Raw genomic sequence first — 22,268 nt, forward strand, 5'->3', positions numbered from 1 at the left:
GTAAGGGGGTAGGAGGGGAGGGGAGGAGGTAGATGTAACCCAGCGCAAGCAAGCAGCCATCCGCTCCTGCAGCCATGCAAGCGGCGCTGGTCACGCACCTGCTTGTCACACTGGGGGTGAAAAATGGCGACCGCGGAAAATTGGGGAAGGAATGCGAAGAATGCGAGAGTGTCTCCCAGCAGTGACCTTCTGGGGGAAATGTTTTCCCAGCAACGGCCTTGATCGAGGCCGGTGCTGTTCAGGGAGCCGAATGTCGATACGATAGAGATTGTTTGGTCTTTCGAACAGACGCAGTCTTTACACGTCCACACCACTCGTCCATATCTGTCCATTTTGTCTATTTCTGTTCAATTCAATTCCATTTGGTCTCCGAAATACTTCTTCCTTGCAAAGCCGAAAGCATCTCCAAGCTGACAACCATGTTGTGGTTCAAGTTCTGCCACAGTCTGAATGCCGACAGCTTTGCCCACCACTCCAATCATATCGGGCAGCTTTGTGGGGCTTTGAACAGCTGTCACCGTTGTCTGATTTCCTCGATATACCAGGGCAATGCCTAATCCAATCAGCAAAAGTCTGGTAATCATGGTTCCGAATAGGTAGATATCTTCAATGTCCTCCACAGATGTTCCAGCAGGACAGGTGGGTTCCCCCAAACCCAGAAACTGTGTCAATTTCGTTAGGAGACCAGTTTATCAAATCCATGCTTTTTTAGTTTAGAAATTCAATGCGGAGAGAGTCTCTCTCAAAAAAAAAAGTATAGGCAGATGAGACAAAACAAAGAGCACAAGCAGGAAAAAAAGGAGAGGAGAGGAGAGGAGAGGAGAGGAATGCGACCGCCTTCTGTGAGAGCACGGAGAAGAAAAAGAATTGTGTTTGGTTTTCACAAACACTGGCACGATTTGTTGTAACATGTGAGCTCATTGCAGATTGAGAACCATAACGAGAGCCAATGGAATGGCACAATACAATTGGCTCTTGGCTTTACTTAATATGACTATTTGACACTGTATACTTGTATCCCCTGTGCTGAAAACAGCTGAAACAAGAATCCAACAATGTTCACTGATAATTTTGTAATGCAGTATTTTTTAGAACTAAAAGCAGTAGGTTGTCTTCACCTGCCAAAATCAGTAAACTACTGCATGAATTGGTCGAGTTGGCAAGTATGATATTTACATGCACAATCTCAAATTGCTTTCAATACAAAAATAACAGATGATTGATGAGCTGCATGAGTCAGATCATGCTTATAAAATATATAAGCAATTAAACATACCATTAAAAAGTAAATAAAAAGTTCTAGGTCTTGATCAGTTAATTGTCCAGGAAGCATTCTGACTCCATAAGAAGTAAAGAAGAAAAGAAAGAACCAAAGTGGAGTTCATTTTTCAGGGGTTGTGAAGTTTCAAAACTACCAAATAAATACAAAAAATGGTAATGAGACCATAAAACTGGTGTTTAGTAATGACCATCTCAGACTCTGGACTTGCACCTGATTGAAAACTCGAGTCTCAATCCTTATTACACCATCCTTAGTAACTGCCTGGTATAGTCCTGGGTATGACTTTAAACTGCAACCAGTGGTGAGTCTTAGGTCTGGAAGGACTTGAGTATTGGTGAAAGTGGAGTTACCCCTTAATCACAATTGTTCCCAGGTCCACTCTGATCTGGAGTGGTAGCACCTGCCTGGGTTCCAGCTATGGGTTAAATAGGACATCACCAACAAGGGGCTGGCAGCAGGGTGCTTTTTGGTGCAATGTGGTAAATGAACCCGACAGGGTCAATGGCACACCACCTGATGGCATGTGGAAGAGCCACCCAAATGGCCAAAGGATGGCATCATTCGGCAAGTCAGTTGTCACTGCAGGGCAACTTCCATACCCGTCAGGTCTGTGGCACTTTTGTGCACCACTTGGCATCAGGTCTGGAGGTCCAGAGAGACAACATGATTGGGGCATGACACCGTTTGTCTTACCTTACTGTGCAAGGCGCTTTGCTAGGAGAGGAGAATCATATGTGAGAGGCCAGACATTCCGTGGAGGCTCGGCCGGGCTGTTTGTGCCACCACTGAGGGTGACTCTGTCACTCTGATGCGGGCCTCGCAGCCTATCTGCATTTCTGCGCATCCTAATGAAGCAGTCATCATCACTAGCAATGGACAGCCGATGACAATGAGTAACTGCCTGGTCAGGATCACAGTGGCAGACATCCCAAGTCTCCCGGAAGTTCTGGGAGTCTCCCGCATATTGATAGCGGCTCCCTGATGCCCGCAAATTACATACAATCTCACGGAATCTAGAGCAAGTGAGCAATCTTCATCCCGAACCTAACGACCAGTCAGTGACTGCATAGAGCATGAAGAAGAGCAGCAGCTGCTCCAGCTGTTTTCTGGAACCCAGGAAATTAATGCATGGTACAAATCATCGGGGGGGGGGGGAGTTTGTTTGTTTTTAACTGATTTGGTGTTCAACTTTCACGGTTATGATAAAGCAGTGTCTCTTTGTAATTGTCATCTTTGTAAGCTCACTTGCTCGGCAGAAGGCTCAACAATGGCAATAAATTACTTTCACTTTCAGTGCTGGAGCTGCAGGAGCAGGTGGCGGGCAACCACCAGGAATTTGTTCGGATTCACCTCCAAAACTAAGTTGCTCATAAAACTACAACCTTTTCTGGTTCAAACAGAACCAATTAGGACCATGTATACCCTTTCTATTTTGTGCTACAACGTTAAGTAGAGGTGTGTGTGTGTGGGGGGGGGGGGTGTCAACACGTAATTACCGTTATTTATTTATTTATTTTTACTAAAATCATCATATCTTTGCAACCATACAGGATTTTTTTTTTAAAAATTCCAAACCCTATGATCTTGCGGTGTCCCTTTACAGAGAGCTGATTTTAAGGTGAATTGAACCTGTTTGAAATTTTAAGGTAAAGTCTCTACAATAATCATGGAATTGGAGTGAAGGAAAAAGCCATTGCAAGATTAATTTATAATTTATAAACTTCCCTGTGTATTTCTGAATCTTGTCATCGCCTTTTTGTCCACTGAAACACGTGTGATGTGATATTGCATCTAAAAACATGATTTCAATATCAAATGAATGGACACGCCATCCTGTTATCTCTCTCAACTAACTCATCTGAGTTTTCTGTGTTTATAGGCTCTGAAAGAGATTCTCTCACATGATGTGCAAAATTTACGCTGTTCAATTAATACTGTATCTTCAGGTACTATTAACACATCCATCTTCAGTCAAATGTGTGATTTTCCGATGTGAAAATCAGCACTCTCCAGTCACAAGACAAAGCCATTCTACAGAGATGCGAGAGCATTCTACGTCAGAAGCTTTCAAAAAAAAAAAGGAAAAATTCCCAGTGAGAGATCAAATCTTGACGAATCTGTCAGTGGTCAATCCTGAGAACCATGATGATGTGAAACCAGAGCAGATTTTGACTTTGGCAGAGAGATTTCAAAATGTAATGAAGGCAGATGTCAAAGAACAACTCCATTTAGAAGTCCTGGATTATGTCTCATCTAACCTGGAAGCACTGGTGCCAAATTATAAGAATTTACCAGTTGATGAGTTCTGGGGGAAGCTGTTCAAAGTCACATCTGTGAGCTCAGGGCAGTTGAGATTCAGGGAGCTCTCTCAGCTGATGAAGCTGCTATTGGTGCTGCCAAATTCTAACTGTGATGTGGAAAGGGATTTCGGTGCGTCATATCAAGACAGAATTTAGGAGTCAGACGTCTCACCAAACACTTGTGAATCCGATGTCTTGCAAGATTAACAAGTTTACTGACACAGAGTACTACGAGGTGGAGGTATCTGGAAAATTGCTCAAATCTGCAAAGCAAGCAGCCTCTAAATACAGTGAAAGCTTGCAAAAGGAACAGGCATAGAACAGAGGAAAGGAAAGAGTCCTTTTGGCCTAGGCCTACATGTACAGTTGCATTCATTGTCACTCATGCAATTCATTCATTGTTCTGTTATATTCATCTGTGTTTCGGTATCTAAGTAAAGCAATGTTCTGTGGTGAACATTTCTATCTATACTGGTCATCCTTCCTTTTTTTCTGGGGGGGGTCCAGATTCAATCAGTAAGGAGCTTAATATATGGCACATTGTAGTTATCATAGTTTATGGGTTGGGGGCAGCTAAGTCCCCAAGTCAAGGTGTCAGCTATGAATCTGAGTGAACTGAGTGAATTCAGGTATTGTTCATCTCCAAAAGGCCACCCCAAAATCCACCAGAATGCAGGAAATCACATCAACCAAATCCAAATTTTCTGGGGGAGTACCCCCATACCCCCTGGCAATGTATTTGCCCCCCCCCCCAAAAAAAAATCCTTCCCCAAAGAGGGGGACCTCCCTGAAATGAATTTTGTCAGGTTGGGATGTCTGCAGTGATTTAAGTTAGGCTACTAGATTGTAATACATGTTTTGGGGAATAGAACCAAATAAATTCACTAAGAGGAACAGAAAAAATAATGACTGTGAGAGTTAACAGATACAACAGTCCTGTGGACATATTTAATTGAGACTAGTTATGACCTGGAGTGATGTAGCTCAGGTTGAGGAACTGCCAGAGTCATAATTCACATACCATTCTGACAGTATTGATATTTCTACCTCTGGGTTTGTTTAATATTTCAGTCTTACCAGGCATATAATGGTAGGTTCATATTTAATTAAATAATCCATGTTAAACCCAGTCTGAATACAAACACAGAGATTTGTTTTAAGATTGTAATGCAGCACGGCATTACAAATAACGGGACAAAAACTAAACAGCCAACTTGCCTAATAGGAGTCTGAATAGAAGTACCTTTTGAGAGGTAGCCCAAACATTATGTATCAAATATCCCTGATACATTTATGCAACCTATACATCAACGTGACCCAAGCATACAATAAATGAGGACAGGTGGAGTGCAGTGTGGCTTATTGTCTGGAAAATAGAGTACTGCTAGTGTATACGTTATTGTAGTTCACAGTTCCTTCATTCCTTCATCCCTGGTGGATGGATCCTGGTGGATGACCATTATTCCTTGGACTTGTTTTCATTGATTGTGAGCAATACTCAGATGAAATTACAGACTTAATGAAGTTACACAGGAGTTGTGCATGCATTGGTGGAGTTGGCAAAACTCTGAAAACAGAGGTGTGTCTCTTATTTATATAATAAGCAGCAAAGTTTGTTTGTTTGTCTTGAGCTAATGTCACCATTTCTCGACCGAATTTGGCAAGTAGGTCCGGGGATGACCCGGAATTTCGGAGATATAAACAAAATTCATGTACGAGCCCCACGGAGGTCCCTGGGGGTAGAATATCCACCCACCCCCTCCCTCAATGCCGTTCACATTACATTTATCAACAAAAACTCTCAACAGATCTTCACTAAACTTGGCACATAGGTACAGGAGATAGCCACAATTTGGCAGAACTCAGAAATTCCATATTTCGGCCCCAGGGGGTCCCTGGTGGGCGCCTGGATGGTGGATGTTTGGATTTTTGTTTGTCTTGGGTTAACATCACCATTTCTTGACAGATCTTCACCAAATTTGACATGGAAGTCTGGGGGCAACCCAGAATTTTGCAAAACCTGGGCAACGCTGGGTAACCTGCTAGTTTAAACATAATTCTGAATTTGAATCCAGTGCTATTATCTGACAGATTGATGTGACCACAATGCCACACTACAATTTCTGTTTTGGGCTGTAAATACACTCAAACTATGAATATATGTGTGAATATTAAATACATAAATATAGCACAATGAATAAATTAATAGTACTAATAGTATTGTCTCTTTAAAGTCTGCATGTGCACAGAAAATATTGGAGGAGTCCGCATCTTCATCTTCGACATTGGTCATCTCGAGAACCAAACGTTTATGGTTACAATTACCAAATATGTTTACTTAAAATGAGCCAAAAGCATAGTGCTTGGTCCGCATATCCTTCAAATTGCAGGTATGTTACAATGCCTTCACTTTATTAGTTTAACAAATCAAAATAGAATTAAAAGCTTGATTAAATCGAGTCTATCGCATTCACACTTTGGTGGTTTCATATCCTCGATTGAGTAATGCCATGGCTTCATTAAATTGTTATTTCAAATTGTAGGAACAGCAAAGTTCTGTTTCTTCAGTCCACATTTTCTATCCCTGATTTTTTTTCTTTTTTTTTAGGCTTAAAGGCAAGTGTTTGTGTTTAAAGGTGGTGGTATGAATACTTCTACTCAAGAACAACCTCCTCAGAAGCGTAAAGTAAACACAGATGCATACATCATATCAGAATTACACACCCACAAAATCAACTTGACCATGTGCATAAAATGACTCTGAATATGAGTAACTTTCCCCAAGTAAACACTCATCATTTTTGGACTTAAGTCAGCAAATCTGAATACACCCCTTCAGAAACAAAAAAAAAATATATATATATAATACCCTGCCTTGAAATGACGGCGAATTGTTTTTGCTTTTTTTTGTTTAAATTTACAGTAGAAATGGCAGACCTGATATACTGTACCTCATCAGCCATTTTCTGATGCCTTTTTTCTTTCCATCCTCTCATACCTTACTCTTCTGTCTATGTTCACAAGACCCCCCCCCCCCCATTTTCAAAGTTTTTGTTCTGTCAAAGTTTTATGGAATAAATGTGAGCAACTTTAAGCATTCTTCATGCGTTTTTGCCTTTTACATCTGTTCTCTTAGCATTTGTGTGCAACTTTTAATATTTTTTTTCTGTTAATCTTCAGAAAGTGCTTTAGAAAGCTTTGTAATTCTCAAAGCTTATCTTAGTGACTTAGTATATTTTGATCTGAGCCATCTGTGTGGTGTGTGGTTTGTGGTAGCTGATCTCCAAATCGTTTTTTGTACATGACCCGAAATTTAGAAGCCCTTGATGTGGCAGTAGGCCTCCAGGCTGGAGAAAAGAATGTAAAGAAGCCACAGACCCAAGAACAGCAATGTAGTAAGGAGGCGTGGAACCCAAGGACCTCCTAGCTCACCTCCGATGGACGGTCGTCTCCGGAAGAGCAAAACGGACATGCAGATGAAGGCAAAAATAGTGAAGAGGGTGACGGAGAAGGCCAGTGAGCCAGGATTCACTCTGAAACTGTCATCTTTTATTGACCAATAGACTGCAGCAACCGACCATGCGACGCCAATGCCAAGGAAAACGTTGACAGCATTGCTGCCAGTCACGTTGCCAATGGATGCATCAGCATACTGGTCCTGGATAGCAGCCACTTTACTAGCAAATGTGTCTGATAGCAAGAAAGACAGAGAAAGAGTGGACAGGAAAGAAGGTGAGTGAGACAGTGTTCAAAAGAGAGAGAGAGAGAGAGAGTTTGATAAAAAGAGAAAGGAAAGAAAAGAAAGACGTTATGAGTGGAGGCTTGGGAAGCCCTTCACTTCTATTTCATTAAAGTTGGAATCAGTAAACATTGCAGGCAGACACCAAGGCAGGGTTAGAAAGAAGCCAAAATAAAAACAATGGCACATAATTTTGATAAATGTTGGGGGGGACTTTGTCATTTTTTCCAAAATTCAAGCACAGGCATCCAGTGGGTTTTCCCCAATCCACCTTACTTAAAAAACATCCGATGGGTTTTCCCCAATCCGCCTTACATATAAAAGATCCGATGGGTTTTCCCAATCCGCCTTACATATAAAACATCCGATGGGTTTTCCCAATCCACCTTACATATAAAACACCCGATGGGTTTTCCCAATCCGCCTTACGTGCATAACAGCCAATGGGTTTTCCCAATCCGCCTTACATGCATAACATCCGAATGGTTTTCCCAATCCGCCTTACATGCATAGCATCCGATGGGTTTTCCCAGTCATCTTTACATGTATAACATCCGATGGGTTTTCCCAATCCGCCTTACATGCATAAAATTGCTAGTCTTAATGCCATGAATTAATCAAGTGCATCAGTTATCTTTAATAATATTTACAGCATTTGATGCAAACATGACTCACCTGGAATGGAGGTCCCCAGAGCTACAAAGACCACAGCCGTGACTGTGTCTTTGAGCCCCACGGTACAGCCGAAGTGCGAGGCCAGGTCTCCAATGATGGCTGTCAGAATGCCAATGACACTGATGGACACTATGAAGCAAGCCCAGCCGTTCCAGTACTCAGTGGGAGGGACGCATGCAAACACGACCTTCCAGAACACTGTCAGAAAGTGCATGACATAGTCAGAGCAGGAAGGCGGATGCTCGCGTCCCTCTACTTCATCTTCTCCGTTTCCTGAAGGACATGGACATACGCAGATAATGAATGATTAGCTCCATTTTCCTTCATATATTTAACAAACAGATGGGAAAGAAAGAGGGTGAGTGTGTGTGTGTGTGTGTGTGTGTTTGGGTCACTGACGTGCACTGACTGTCACCGCGTCCACAAACTGCTCCCTCCAGGAATGGGTCCCAATCACCAGTGCCAGGTTGGTCTTCTTTATCAGCTTATCTACTGTGCTCTAGCAGTGAAAGGAATCAGAAAACTGTAAAACACAATTTCACATCCTCAACAATTACAGGATGAGTTTCTGACTTGGTTTAGTGGCAAACTTTTGCAGCACAATTAGGAAATTAGGAATTTATTCATTTATTTTCATTTTCAGCCTGTCAGTGCTAAATATACAGGCCTATTTATTTCTAACCTAAGCATATTGCACAGCATGATTCCCGGTTTTACACACTGCCTGCCGTGCAGTCAGATCCAGAATTATTGGCACCCTTGGTGAGCCAGATGGGTAGATATTTATCTTAATCTCACACTGAAAATACAGAGAAACGTAACATTTTAATTCAGTTTTTAGAAAACTTATTTTATTAAGCTTGAACAAAAACTACTAAGGATATATTTGTGTATACTTTTAGTTTTTAACAAAAACCATGTGTGTATACATTCTTATGAATAAAACATAACTGGAGCATGTTTTATTGATGTTTTAATAAAATCTTGGCTGAATTCCATTACAGATTGTGTGATCACGTTCTCCATAACAGATAGTTAGATACTATGATGAAGATACTCTAATGATAATGGATAGACCCATGATTAAAGAAAATTACTAGGTTTGTTATGCTTAGGTCATTAATCAGCACAATTAGCTCCAACTTGAGTGCAGATGATTGATGGGGTTGCCATTTGGCTTCATTATGGTGTGACATTTTCCTTATTTTGTAGTGAAAAAGAATTGAATGGTCATAAAAATCTGTACACACTACAGGAGGGGTTGGGAACAGAACCAAGTGTGTTCAGAAGGTGAGAAAATGTCCATGTTATGTCCAGAAATTGCACATGAACTCAAGTATATGAACTTGTGACATTATGTGAACAATGTGTAATAAATAAAAACCATGCGTGGAGAAATTCAAGTGTGAAACTACAACCCCAATTCCAAAAAGTTGGGACACTGTGTAAAACTGTAAATAAAAACAGAATGTGAAGATTTGCAAATCATGGAAACCCTATATTTCATTGAAAATAGTACAAAGACACCATATCAAATGTTGAAACTGAAAATTTTTTATTGCTTTTTTTGAAAAATATATACTCATTTTGAATTTGAGATCAGCAACATGTGTAAAAAAAATTTGGGACAGGGACAGGTTTACCGCTGTGTTGCATCACCTCTACTGAGGAGACCAATTACTGTAGTTTTGAAAGAGAAATGTTGTCCCATTCTTGCCTGATATACAATTTCAGTTGCTCAACAGTTTGGGGTCTCCTTTGTTATATTTTGCACGGTTTTAAATGGGAGATAAGTCTGTACTGCTGGCAAGTCAGTTTAGCACCCGGACTCTTTTTCTACGGAGCCATGAAGTTTTATAATATGTGCAGAAAGTGGTTTGGCATTGTCTTGCTGAAAGAAGGAAGGTCTTCTCTGAAAAAGATTTTGTCTGGATGGCAGCATATTGCTCTGAAATGTGTATATATCATTCAGCATTAATGATGCCTTCCCAGATGTACAAGCTACCCATATCATGTGCACTAATGCACTCTCATACCATCACAGATGCTGGTTTTTGAACCATGCACTGATAACAAGCTGGATGGTCCCTCTCCTCTTTAGCCTGGAGTACACGGTGTCCATGAGTTCTAAAAATAATTTCTACTTTTGATTCGTCAGACCTCGGGACAATTTTCCACTTCGCCTCAGTCCATCGTAAAAGAGCTCAGGCCCAGAGAAGGTGGTGGTGTTTCTGGATATTGTTTACCGTATATCTGGTTTTAACTTGTATTTGTGGATGCAGTAATTAACTGTTTTCACAGACGATGGTTTTCTGAAGTGTTCCTGAGCCCATACAGTGATTTCCACTACAGACACGTGTCTGCTTTTAATGCAGTGTCGCCTGAGGGCCTGAAGATCACAGGCATCCAGTGTCAGTTTTCAGCCTTGTCTCTTGCATACAGAGATTTCTCCAGATTCTCTGAATCTTTTAATGATATTATGGACCATAGATGATGTGATCTCCAAATTCTTTGCAATTTTACATTGAGGAACGTTATTCTTAAATTGTTACACTGTTTGCCCACACAGTCTTTCACAGAGCGGTGAACCCCTCCCCATCTTTACTTCTGAGAGATTCCACCTCTCTGGGATGCTCTTTTCATACCCAATCATGCTACTGACCTGTTGCCAATTAACCAATTTTTTTTTTTTAGCATTACACAGTTTTCAGTCTTTTGCTTCCTCTGTCTCAATTTTTTTAAACGTATTCCTGACATTCAAAATGAGCATATATTTAAAATAAAATAAAATTTCTCAGTTTCAATATTTGATATGTTGTCTTTGTACTATTTTCAATGAAATATAGGGTTTCCATGATTTACAAATCATTATATTCTGTTTTGTATTTAGATTTTACACAATGTCCCAAATTTATGTAATTGTTAATGAATCGATTGAAAAAGGTTGTGTGGGAATAAATGAAAATATGGGGGGGGGGGCAACATGTTAAAATGAATTATGTATAACAAGATCAAACGTAAATACATGGGTCATGTGAAAATATTACATATAAAAATAAATGAATCATATTAAGATAAAATCAACTAAATTTGTAACAAAAAATAAAAATTAAATAAAATGTGAAAATACAGGAATTGTGATAAAAGGATGTGCAAAATAAAAATATGTAGCAAATGTGTGCACTCAAGTCACCTGCCTGTCCTGTTTAATTGTTTTTATAGCTTTAAATTGTATAGATTGTTTGTTTTAACATCCAGCCCATGGGCAAAATTTCAAACATGTGAAGTTACGGATTCTTTAAGGAACTATGGGGACGTTTGAGGACCTTTTCACATGTTTATACGTGACATCTTTAGGTTTTTGCACCCGCCAGGAGATTGGACAGGACATGGGCCAATATCATGGAGTTATCCCCAAGAGAATCAGCCTCAGTCACAAGCTTCTTCTGTCCCTCTGGTGTTCAATAAATGGTGTTGTGCCAGCAAGCATTCCACTGGAGCTTTGCAGATTGAATAAAAAGACTAATCAGAAAAAAAAGAAAGAGAAGGGGTGGAGTACACTGTAGACTTGGAAGTAATGGTCTCAGCAACCAGTGCAAACTTCCTGCACTACCAGCAGTCCTTCTCTCTAACATCTGCAACAAGTTCAATGAGCTGGAAGCATGGACCAAATTCAAAAGTGAAGGAATGAAATATGTCTTCGATCTTCTGTCTTCTACCAAAACATAGCTTACTGAATCAGACCAGGATGAGGAACTGTTCATAAATGGGTTTGGGAGCCCATTTCGAGTAGACTGGTTCCAGGCGATTACCAAGAAGCACAGGTTCTACATCAGCCAGAGGTACTGTAACATGGTCATGATCGAAGATTTTAAAATATATGGTTGTCTCCAGGGCACCCTGGTGGTGTAGTGGTTAGCACTGTTGCCTCACAGCAAGAATGTTCTGGGTTCAAGCCCAGTGGCCGATGGGGGCTTTTCAGTGTGGAGTCTGCATGTTCTCCACGTGTCTGCGTAGGTTTCCTCCTGGTGCTCCGGTTTCCCCCACAGTCCAAAGACATGCAGGTTAGGCTAATTGGTGGCTCTAAATTGGCCATAGGTGTGAGTGTGAATGGTTGTTTGTCTCTGTGTGTCAGCCCTGCAATGATCTGGCGACTTGTCCAGAGTGTACCCCACCTTTCACCCATCGTCAGCTGGGATAGGCTCCAGCTTGCCTGCGACCCTGTACAGGATAAGTGGTTACAGATAATGGATGGATGGTTGTCTCTTTCATTCATGGCAAAATAGATCCCAAATACTTTGCTTACCAAGATGGTAAAGGTGTTCAGGATGCAAAAGTCTTCATCCTTGATCGTATGTATAACCCAAATCTCATGTGAGAATTTTATTCACTGATTTTTCTTTGGCTTTTAACAAGATGCAACCTCATATTGATTGATTGATTGATTGATTGATTGATTGATTGATTGATTGATTGATTGTGTTGATGATTTGCTTCTTATTTCAAACAACCTGATAAAGGTTTTAACAGGCAGGTTTTGCTGAACAGACATACAGTACTATGCAAAAGTCTTAGCCCCCTGTTTTTTTTTCATACAAACTTTGTTATAGATTTCTATTTTATGACTTCTACATTATCAAGTCGGTACAAAAACATTTTACAGTCCAAACGTTCGTTTTCCAGCACAAAATGAAATGTTACAGAAAAAAAAAAAATCTGAGCAGCATATTACATAAGAGAGCACGTTTCAGATTAAAAAAGAAAACATAATGAAGGCTACTGGGTTTTGGTGCAAAATGAAGACGTGAGTGTGACAGTCAAAGTGTCCAGAAAAACTGTGGCTGGTTTTGCAAGATACTCAGTAAAACCTACAGCTTATTTCCTTATACAACTGCACTCACTGGACCTCAGACTATTTTTTTTTTTAAAGCAAAGAGTCGTTTCACACCAAATATTGACTTTGTTTCATTTATTATGGCTTACTGCTTATAGTATTTTTTAATGTTAAAAATTTTGTTTCATAACTTTTCAACCATTTTTGGTCTACAGCATTTCTTTACATGTACAGTGGTGGTTGAAAGTTTGTGAACCCTTTAGAATTTTCTATATTGCTGCATAAATATGACCTAAAACATCATCAGATTTTCACACAAGTCCTAAAAGTAGATCAAGAGAACCCAGTTAAACAAATGAGACAAAAATATTATACTTGGTCATTTATTTATTGAGGAAAATGATCCAATATTACATATCTGTGAGTGGCAAAAGTATGTGAACCTCTAGGATTAGCAGTTAATTTGAAGGTGAAATTAGAGTCAAGTGTTTTCAATCAATGGGATGACAATCAGGTGTGAGTGGGCACCCTGTTTTATTTAAAGAACAGGGATCTATCAAAGTCTGATCTTCACAACACATGTTTGTGGAAGTGTATCATGGTATAAACAAAGGAGATTTCTGAGGACCTCAGAAAAAGCATTGGTGATGCTCATCAGGCTGGGAAAGGTTAAAAAACCATCTCTAAAGAGTTTGGACTCCACCAATCCACAGTCAGACAAATTGTGCACAAATGGAGGAAATTCAAGACCATTGTTACCCTCCCCAGGAGTGGTCGACCAACAAAGATCACTCCAAGAGCAAGGCGTGTAATAGTCGGCAAGGTCACAAAGGACCCCACGGTAACTTCTAAGCAACTGAAAGCCTCTCTCACATTGGCTAATGTTAATGTTCATGAGTCCACCATCAGGAGAACACTGAACAACAATGGTGTGCATGGCAGGGTTGCAAGGAGAAAGCCACTGCGCTCCAAAAAGAACATTGTTGCTCGTCTGCAGTTTGCTAACGATCACGTGGACAAGCCAGAAGGCTATTGGAAAAATGTTTTGTGGACGGATGAGACCAAAATAGAACTTTTTGGTTTAAATGAGAAATGTTATGTTTGGAGAAAGGAAAACACTGCATTCCAGCATAAGAACCTTATCCCATCTGTGAAACATGGTGGTGGTAGTATAATGGTTTGGGCCCATTTTGCTGCATCTGGGCCAGGATGGCTTGCCATCATTGATGGAACAATGAATTCTGAATTATACCAGTGAATTCTAAAGGAAAATGTCAGGACATCTGTCCATGAACTGAATCTCAAGAGAAGGTGGGTCATGCAGCAAGAAAACGACCCTAAGCACACAAGTCGTTCTACCAAAGAATGGTTAAAGAAGAATAAAATTAATGTTTTGGAATGGCCAAGTCAAAGTTCTGACCTTAATCCAATCAAAATGTTGTGGAAGGACCTGAAGTGAGCAGTTCATGTGAGGAAACCCACCAACATCCCAGAGTTGAAGCTGTTCTGTACGGAGGAATGGGCTAAAATTCCTCCAAGACGGTGTGCAGGATTGATCAACAGTTACCGGAAAACATTTAGTTGCAGTTATTGCTGCACAAGGGGGTCACACCAGATACCGAAAGCAAAGGTTCACATACTTTTGCCACCCACAGATACGTAATATTGGATCATTTTCCTCAATAAATAAATGACCAAGTATAATATCTTTGTCTCATTTGTTTAACTGGGTTCTCTTTACCTACTTTTAGGACTTGTGTGAAAATCTGATGATGTTTTTGGTCACATTTATGCAGAAATATAGAAAACTCTAAAGGGTTCACAAACTTTCAAGCACCACTGTATCTAGTATCTAGTGAAATTCTCTGACCACACAGTTTCTTCTTCAGGGCTTGGAGTCAGATCTTAGTCATGCCCTAGCTGCTTAGTCAAATGGTGCAATGATAACTGAACGACCTTAACGTATCAGGAAGGAATTAACCATCAATTTTCTGATGAATAGTGACAAACCAAAAGCAAGCATTACTTATACATGGTGAGGATGTTCAAATTGTCAATACATATCAGTATCTCAGAACAGTGGGTGTTTGGCTCAACTCAAATTCACTGTACACAGGGTCAATTGCTAAGCGTGGATGAGAAAGAATTCAGTTATTGCGGCAGCCGAACTCTTCATGTTTGGGGTTTGATGGGTTGTCTGTGAGGACAAGAATAGCCTGAATGGTATTGTGCAAGTTTTCTCCAAGATAATTGGCATCCAGCAGAGAAACTCATGCTACCTGTGGGGAAACATATGACCCAGAAAGCAAAAGGAACCAGAATCTGAAACATCGTGTAACAACATGTTGAGTCCACATGACTTTTCTCTAAAGGGGATTTCTTGCACCAATGAAACGAGAAAGTATTTTTTAAGGTATGCCTTATTATTATTATTATTATTTACAAGCAAAATGACATTCATGTCACTGGAAATGATTTGATCAGAGGATTTCTATCTCAGATGCTCTCATGAAGAAGAACTAGACACTAAGGTTTTATAAATGTGACCTGGGATGTTACCTTAAACTCATAGGACTCCTCGATGACCACCTCCAGTCTGTTGTGCTCACCCAAAATCGGCTTCCCCATCTCAGCTATTCTCTTCGCTTCCTCTTCCTCAGCGCTGAGCTGCCCTTCCTGGTCCTCTGGAGGGACAGACACAGAGAAGGAAAATGAGAGCGTGGAAAAAAGATGTGAAAACAGAATGACAAGACCTCACAAGGTCACAAAAGCAGGGGAAGAGGAAAAAAGAGAGAAAATAGGTGGAAATGGTTGACGGACATTTACTCTTCAGGAAGTCTTGCTTTTCTGGGCGATTTTGGCGTTTTGTTCCGATCACAATATTGTATTTGAATAAGAAGCCAAGCTTTTTTTTTTTTTGCTTTTTCACCTAGCAACTGATTCAAAATGTCCTGCAATAGCTTCAGAAATATTAAGCAATGGCTAAATCCCACTGACATCACTGTCAGCAGGTAGTCCAGTGGCAATGTGGGTAATCCAGGAAACCATCATGCAAATACAGTTGCAGCCAAAAATTTACATACAGTTTAGAAAAAGACAAACTTTTTTTTCCCTCCATGTCTGACAGTAAAATTAAGGAAACGTCTCCTGTTTTAGGTCAGTTAGGTTTCCCTTTTTTTAATTTGTAAAATGTCAGAATAATCAAAAAGAGAACTTTTCAGATAATTTTTAATTACGTTCATCAAAGTCAGAAGTTTACATACACTTGGTTGGTATTTCGTAGAATTTCCTTTGAACTGTTTAACTTGGATCAAGCGTTTTGGGTCGCTTTCCACAAGTTTCTCACAATATCCTGCTGGAATTTTGCCTCATTCCTCCTGACAGAACTGGTGGAGTTGAGTCAAATTTGTGGGCCTTCTTGCTTGCACATGCCTTTTCAATGCCACCCACAAATTTTCTACAGGATTGAGGTCCGAGCTTTGTGATGGCCACTCCAAAACCTTCACTTTGTTGTCCTTAAGCCATTTTGCAACTAATTTTGAGGTATGCTTGGGGTCATTGTCCATTTGGAAGACCCATCCACGCCCAAGCTTTAACCTTTTGGCTGATGTCTTGAGATGTTGCTTCAATATAGCCACATAATTTTCTTTCCTCATGGTACCATCTATTTTGTAAAGTGCACCAGCCCCTCCTGCAGCAAAGGAGCCCCACAACATGATGCTGCCACCCCCAGACTTCACAGTTGGGATGGTGTTCTGAGGCTTGCAAGCTTCGCCCTTTTTCCTCCAAACATAACGATGATCATGATGACCAAACAGCTCAATTTTTATTTCATCAGACCACAGGACACATCTCCAAAAATTACAATCTTTGTCCTTATGTGCAGCTGCAAACTGTAATCTGGGTTTTTTATGATGGTTTTGGAGCAGTGCCTTTTTCCTCACTTAGGCCAAGTTTACATTAGACCGTATCTGTCTCGTTTTCTTCGCGGATGCACTGTCCGTTTACATTAAAACACCTGGAAACGCCGGGAAACGGGAATCCGCCAGGGTCCACGTATTCAATCCAGATCGTGTCTGGTCTGGTGCTGTGTAAACATTGAGAATACGCGGATACGCGGATACGCTGTGCTGAGCTCTAGCTGGCGTCGTCATTGGACAACGTCACTGTGACATCCACCTTCCTGATTCGCTGGCGTTGGTCATGTGACGCGACTGCTGAAAAACGGCGCGGACTTCCGCCTTGTATCACCTTTCATTAAAGAGTATAAAAGTATGAAAATACTGCAAATACTGATGCAAATACTGCCCATTGTGTAGTTATGATTGTCTTTAGGCTTGCCATCCTTCCACTTGCAAGTGGTAAGTGATATGCACTGAGATCACACACACAGAGGCTCAGTCCCGAATCACTGCTCGTGCGCTTCACTCGCGCGCTCTGTGAGCTGCGCAGGGCCGGAGTGCGCACCCTCCAGAGGGCACTCGCTGTTCAGGGCGGAGTGATTTGGAGCGCAGGATGCCTGCGGAGCCGAGCGTATCCGTGTATTGGTGTTGCTGTGTGCACGCGAATCGTGTATTGGTGTTGCTGTGTACACGCTAATCGTTTTAAAAACGTTAATCTGATGATCCGCTGATACGGTCTAATGTAAACCCCACCTGAGTGGCCCTTCAGCTCATGGTGGTACAGAACTCATTTTACTGTGAATAATGATGCTGTCTTACCGGTTTCAGCCAGCATCTTTACAAGGTCTTTCGCCATTGTTCTGGGGTTCATTTGCATATTTCACACCAAAGCACGTTCATCTCTGGGACACAAAAGCTGTCTCCTCCCTTAGCGATATGATGGCTGTGTACTCCCATGGAGTTTATACTTGCGTATTATTGTTTGAACAGATGAACGTGGGACCTTCAGGCACCTGGAAATCGTACCCAAGAATGAACCAGACTTGTGAAGAGCCACAATTCTTTTCCTGTTGTCTTGGTTGATTTCTTTTGATTTTCCCATGATGTCATGCAAAGAGGCCCTTGTGTTTGAAGATGTGCGTTAAAATACATCCACAGGTGCAGGTGTGCCTCCAGTTAATTCAAATGATGTCAGTTAGCCTATCAGAAGCTTCTAATGCCAAAACATCATCATGTGGAATGCTCCAAGCTGTTTAAAGTCACAGTCAACTTGGTGTATGTAAACTTCAGACTTTGAAGAAAGTAATTAAACATTTTCTCTCTGATTATTCTGACATTTTACAAATAAAAAAAAAAAATTGGGGGGATCCTAACTGACCTAAAACAGGAAAAGTTTCCTCAATGTTACTGTCAGACATGGAGAAAAAAGTTTGTGTCTTTTTCTAAAATGTATGTAAACTTCTGGTTGCAATTATAGATCAACATGATCATGAAAGAAAGAAGTTTAAACTTAAAAGGGGGGGGGGGAAGGATTTCCAAAAATAAATGGTTATTTGGACACCATGGTAGATCTCGTGTTAATTTGAAAGATTATATGCAAGTGGTTAAGGTTGGATTTTTCCTTTAAGCATAAAACCAGCCAAACTATTAATGAATGTGGATTTGAGTCTGAAGCCGTACCTTGATTGAGCAGCAGAGCTGTAGAAGCACGAGAGACAGAAAAAAAAGGATAGAAAGCATAAGCAAAAGACAGAAAGTTAGTTTTGTTCCTGCATTATTAGGAGTACTATAAGCATATTGTTGTTATTATTGCCTTTATAAAGTTTAGTTCAGAAGTTTACATACATGAATGTTATCTTGGATATGAATGTCATGGCAATATTTGGGCTTTCAGTAATTTCTCCGAACTGTTCTTTTTCTGTGGCAGAATGATTGTATACATAGCATACAGCTTTAATTTAAAAAAAAAAAACCCACTAGAATTTGGTGTGCAAGTTTTAATTTTCTTTGGGTTTTCTGAAATCAACACAGGGTCAAAAATTTACATACGCTCACTTAGATTATTAATTCAGGGGTGCTGAAACTTCCAAAATGTCTCTTATCTTGCCAAGGTCGAGGTCTCTTAACTTCCTGTTAGTGATCATGATTGACTACAGCTGGTAGCTTCTCTGTGCCTTCAGAAAAAGGGTTTGTTTACAGCACTCATTGGATTAAACAACACACAATACAATGGGAAAGTCCAAGGAGCTCAGTGCAGATCTGAGATAAAGAGGATTGCAGATGTACACAACTCTGGAATGTTTCTTGGAGCCATTTCTAAACAACTGCAAATTCCAAGATCAGTTAGAACAATTGTATGCAAGTTATTGTGAGGTGTAGTCACTTTGCCAAGCCACTTTGATTCAAGAAAACCCAAACTGTCACCCTCAGCTGAAAGGAAATTGGTTTAGATGGTCAAGAACCACTTGGGAACCACCATGACACAGTCCTGCCATGAACTGGAAGCTGATGGATCACTGTCTACAGTTCAGTGAGTTTTATATCACCATGGACTAAGAGACTGCTATCCAAAAAATAACCCCCTGCTCCAAAATTGACAACTTCAAGCTTAACTAAAGTTTGAAGCTTACCACACGGATAAAGAAAAAGCCTTCTGGAGGAAAGCTGTATGGTCAGATGAGACAAAGATTGAGTTGTTTGGCCACAATGACCACCATGTACAGAGGGACACTGTACCAGCTGGTGATGGTGGTAGAATCATCATGCTCTGGGGCTGTTTTGCTGCCAGTGGAACTGGTTCATTGCACAAAGTGGATGGAATAATGAAGAAGGAGGACAACCTCAGAATTCTTCAGCATAAACCATCAGAAACTTGAACATGATTTGGGACTTGGAAGTTACAACAGGACAATGAACCCAAACACGCATCAGAGCTGGTTGTGGAGTATAAAGCAGGCTAACATTAAGCTTAAAACAAGTCCTGACTTCAACTATATTGAAAATATATGGACCGTGCTTATAAGTCCAGTCCATGGCAAGAGAAAAAAAAATGATCGTAATTGAACTCTACCAATTCTACCACGAAGAGTCGTGAAATATCCAACCAGAATTCTGCCAGAAGCTTGTCCATGGTAAACAAAAATGTTTGGTCAGGGTGAATCTTGCGAAGAGACATTTTACCCAAATATTAGGTGTGCTGTATGTATATTTTTGATCCTGTATGTATAATTTTGACCCTGTGTTGATTTCAGAAAAACCAAAGAAAATTAAAACTTGTGCACCAAATTTGAGTGTTTTTTTTTTAATTAAAGCTGTATGCTGTACAATCATTCTGCCACAGAAAAAGAACAGTTCAAAGAAATTACTGAAAGCCCAAATATTGTCATGACATTCATATCCAAGATGACATTCATGTCACTGTATGTAAACTTCTGACCAAAACTGTATACGCTACTGCTTTTTATTTTTTCAATAGTGCATGATGCCCTGATGTAAAAAGAAACTATTAAAGTGAATTGATGGAGAGAGATGTGTGGGTGATCCAAGATATCTAATCCTATTGATTATGCTTTCAGTGCCTTAATCTGGAGTTAAAGCATTAGCTCAGATTCTCTCTCTCTCTCTCTCTCTCTCTCTCTCAAACACACCCACAACCCTACCAGAGATTCCTCTCTTCATCCACCGTGGTTCCTCCAGGACAATGTAGAAGTTCTCGTGCTTCTCATATTCTTCATCGTCAATGATTCTAATCTGAATGGTTTGCCTGAACACACACACACACACACACACACACACAACAGCATGCATTCAAGTGACTAGACGCTCTACTAAATGCTGAAGAGCAGAGAACAGGTAACTGCTTAATGGCTGTATTCAGAGTCGGCTTTGAACTTTAGACCACAAGTTGCATGAGTACTCATGCAGAGAAATTTATAAATAAGTCATCCATTTATAAATGTATTGCACTTATAAGTATTGCACAATAAATATCGCACTTTATATACTGTACTCTGATTTGAGTAACGTGTTAGTGCATGGGTTTGAACAAAACAGTTATATTAAGAATTCAATTGTACCTCCGGCCACATCATCAAATTTTAAGATTATACAAGAGACACATTAATAATAATTTCATAATAGGCATGAGGCAGTTTATCATAATAATGACAGAATAAAATGATACCTCAGCTTCTTTAACGTAGGAGTACACAAGATACATCAACAACGTCTCTGAAAACATGCCACACAAAAAAGGAAAACGTTTCACTCGATATAACTTCAATGAAAAATGATCAGCATGGTGTTGCTATTTTTATATCAGAAGTGAAGTATGTTGTATCTCACTGAGTGATGCTTCCAATTGGATTTTACCAGAATGTTGGAATTATGCCATACTGAAACGCAATCACGGTCCAATAACTGCCGTAAAGCTGTACTCCAGCTGTAACTGGAGCAGTGCCGAAGAGCCAGACTGCCTCTAGGAGCTTGAGGTTCAATCCATCTAAGAGAATTCCCTTTAAAGTATCTGACTGATGAACTTGTAATCAGCAAGCTTTTCAGAATTACGGCAAGAAGAAATGAGGCTGAGGCTGATTTCCTTCTCGACACTAAACGCATGCAACGTATTGTATTAGTGACTGTATTTGGTAGATCATATCCCTCCTACCTGATATCACAACCAGACATAAGTGAATGCAATTCTAACATTTTTACTGTAAAGGTCTGAGCAGCTACAGTTAGTTAAATGAAGCCTAACCTTCGATTTTCTGAATGATCCACAGAATCCTGGACAAGTGCTCATTGTCGTATAACAAGAAGAAATAATCAGAACCCTACATTAGACCACAAGCGTGTCATGATATAGAGAATCAGGAATTCCTTAATAATCTGTTCCCTTCTCTGTGTCAAGTGCATTCCTGCAGTCTGATGTGATAAAAAAGTCAGATCATGATCTCTTTCCCCTGCAGGGCTCCTCTCGCCATCCCCTAACCTCCCTGATTGATCGTGATCTTCTATCCCTGCTTCTTCGCCTGGAGCTTCTGCACCTGTAACTCATTTCCTGGAGTTGTGTTTATCATTTTACATAATCTAACCCTGTAAACCATGGGGTGTCAAACATATGGCCGGATAAAGGTTTTAACCTGATCCACCAAATGGATTTCGTATCTAAATTAGAAATATCTTGTGGACTGTAATTAAACTGAAAGACTGTGGGAGGAGATAGTCTCAGTTATCTCACTAGGGGGCAAAATAGAGAAATAATCTCAAGGCCATAAACTCAGCAACTACAAACTGTGTTGCCAGATGTGAAATGTTAAAGTATCGCACCAGAGGCTTATGGGGAAATTATTGTATTTTGAGGAAAATGATCCTACATGAGTCATAACCCAGAGAACAAACGTGCAACTTCAGATAACAATGACTTTATTGAGACAAACAACTTTTTACAAATGCAATAATGCATATCATACATCTGGCAACACTGCTGAAAAAAAACATGCTAATGCAAGGCACGAATTTGACATAGAATCCCTCT

General features: G+C 40.3%; 1 protein-coding gene across 3 annotated transcripts in view; it reads right to left on the bottom strand.

Moving 5' to 3' along the window:
• Positions 1 to 6,895: 6,895 nt before the first annotated feature.
• Positions 6,896 to 22,268, bottom strand: part of slc8a2b (solute carrier family 8 member 2b) — a 35,441-nt gene continuing 20,068 nt past the window's right edge. The window contains exons 7-12 of one of the 3 annotated variants that reach the window (XM_060942179.1): positions 20,392 to 20,495; positions 18,413 to 18,430; positions 15,390 to 15,514; positions 8,396 to 8,495; positions 7,997 to 8,269; positions 6,896 to 7,272 (exon numbers count right to left, since the gene is read on the bottom strand). In XM_060942179.1, the coding sequence (XP_060798162.1) occupies positions 6,896 to 7,272; positions 7,997 to 8,269; positions 8,396 to 8,495; positions 15,390 to 15,514; positions 18,413 to 18,430; positions 20,392 to 20,495 (997 nt within the window). Of the gene's footprint in view, positions 7,273 to 7,996; positions 8,270 to 8,395; positions 8,496 to 15,389; positions 15,515 to 16,336; positions 16,363 to 18,412; positions 18,431 to 20,379; positions 20,496 to 22,268 lie in introns of all 3 variants that reach the window. The other 2 variants (XM_060942180.1, XM_060942181.1) reach the window with 2 other exon arrangements.

This window comes from Neoarius graeffei, chromosome 16 (assembly GCF_027579695.1).
Source record: "Neoarius graeffei isolate fNeoGra1 chromosome 16, fNeoGra1.pri, whole genome shotgun sequence".
In the NCBI taxonomy this organism is placed as follows: domain Eukaryota; kingdom Metazoa; phylum Chordata; class Actinopteri; order Siluriformes; family Ariidae; genus Neoarius; species Neoarius graeffei.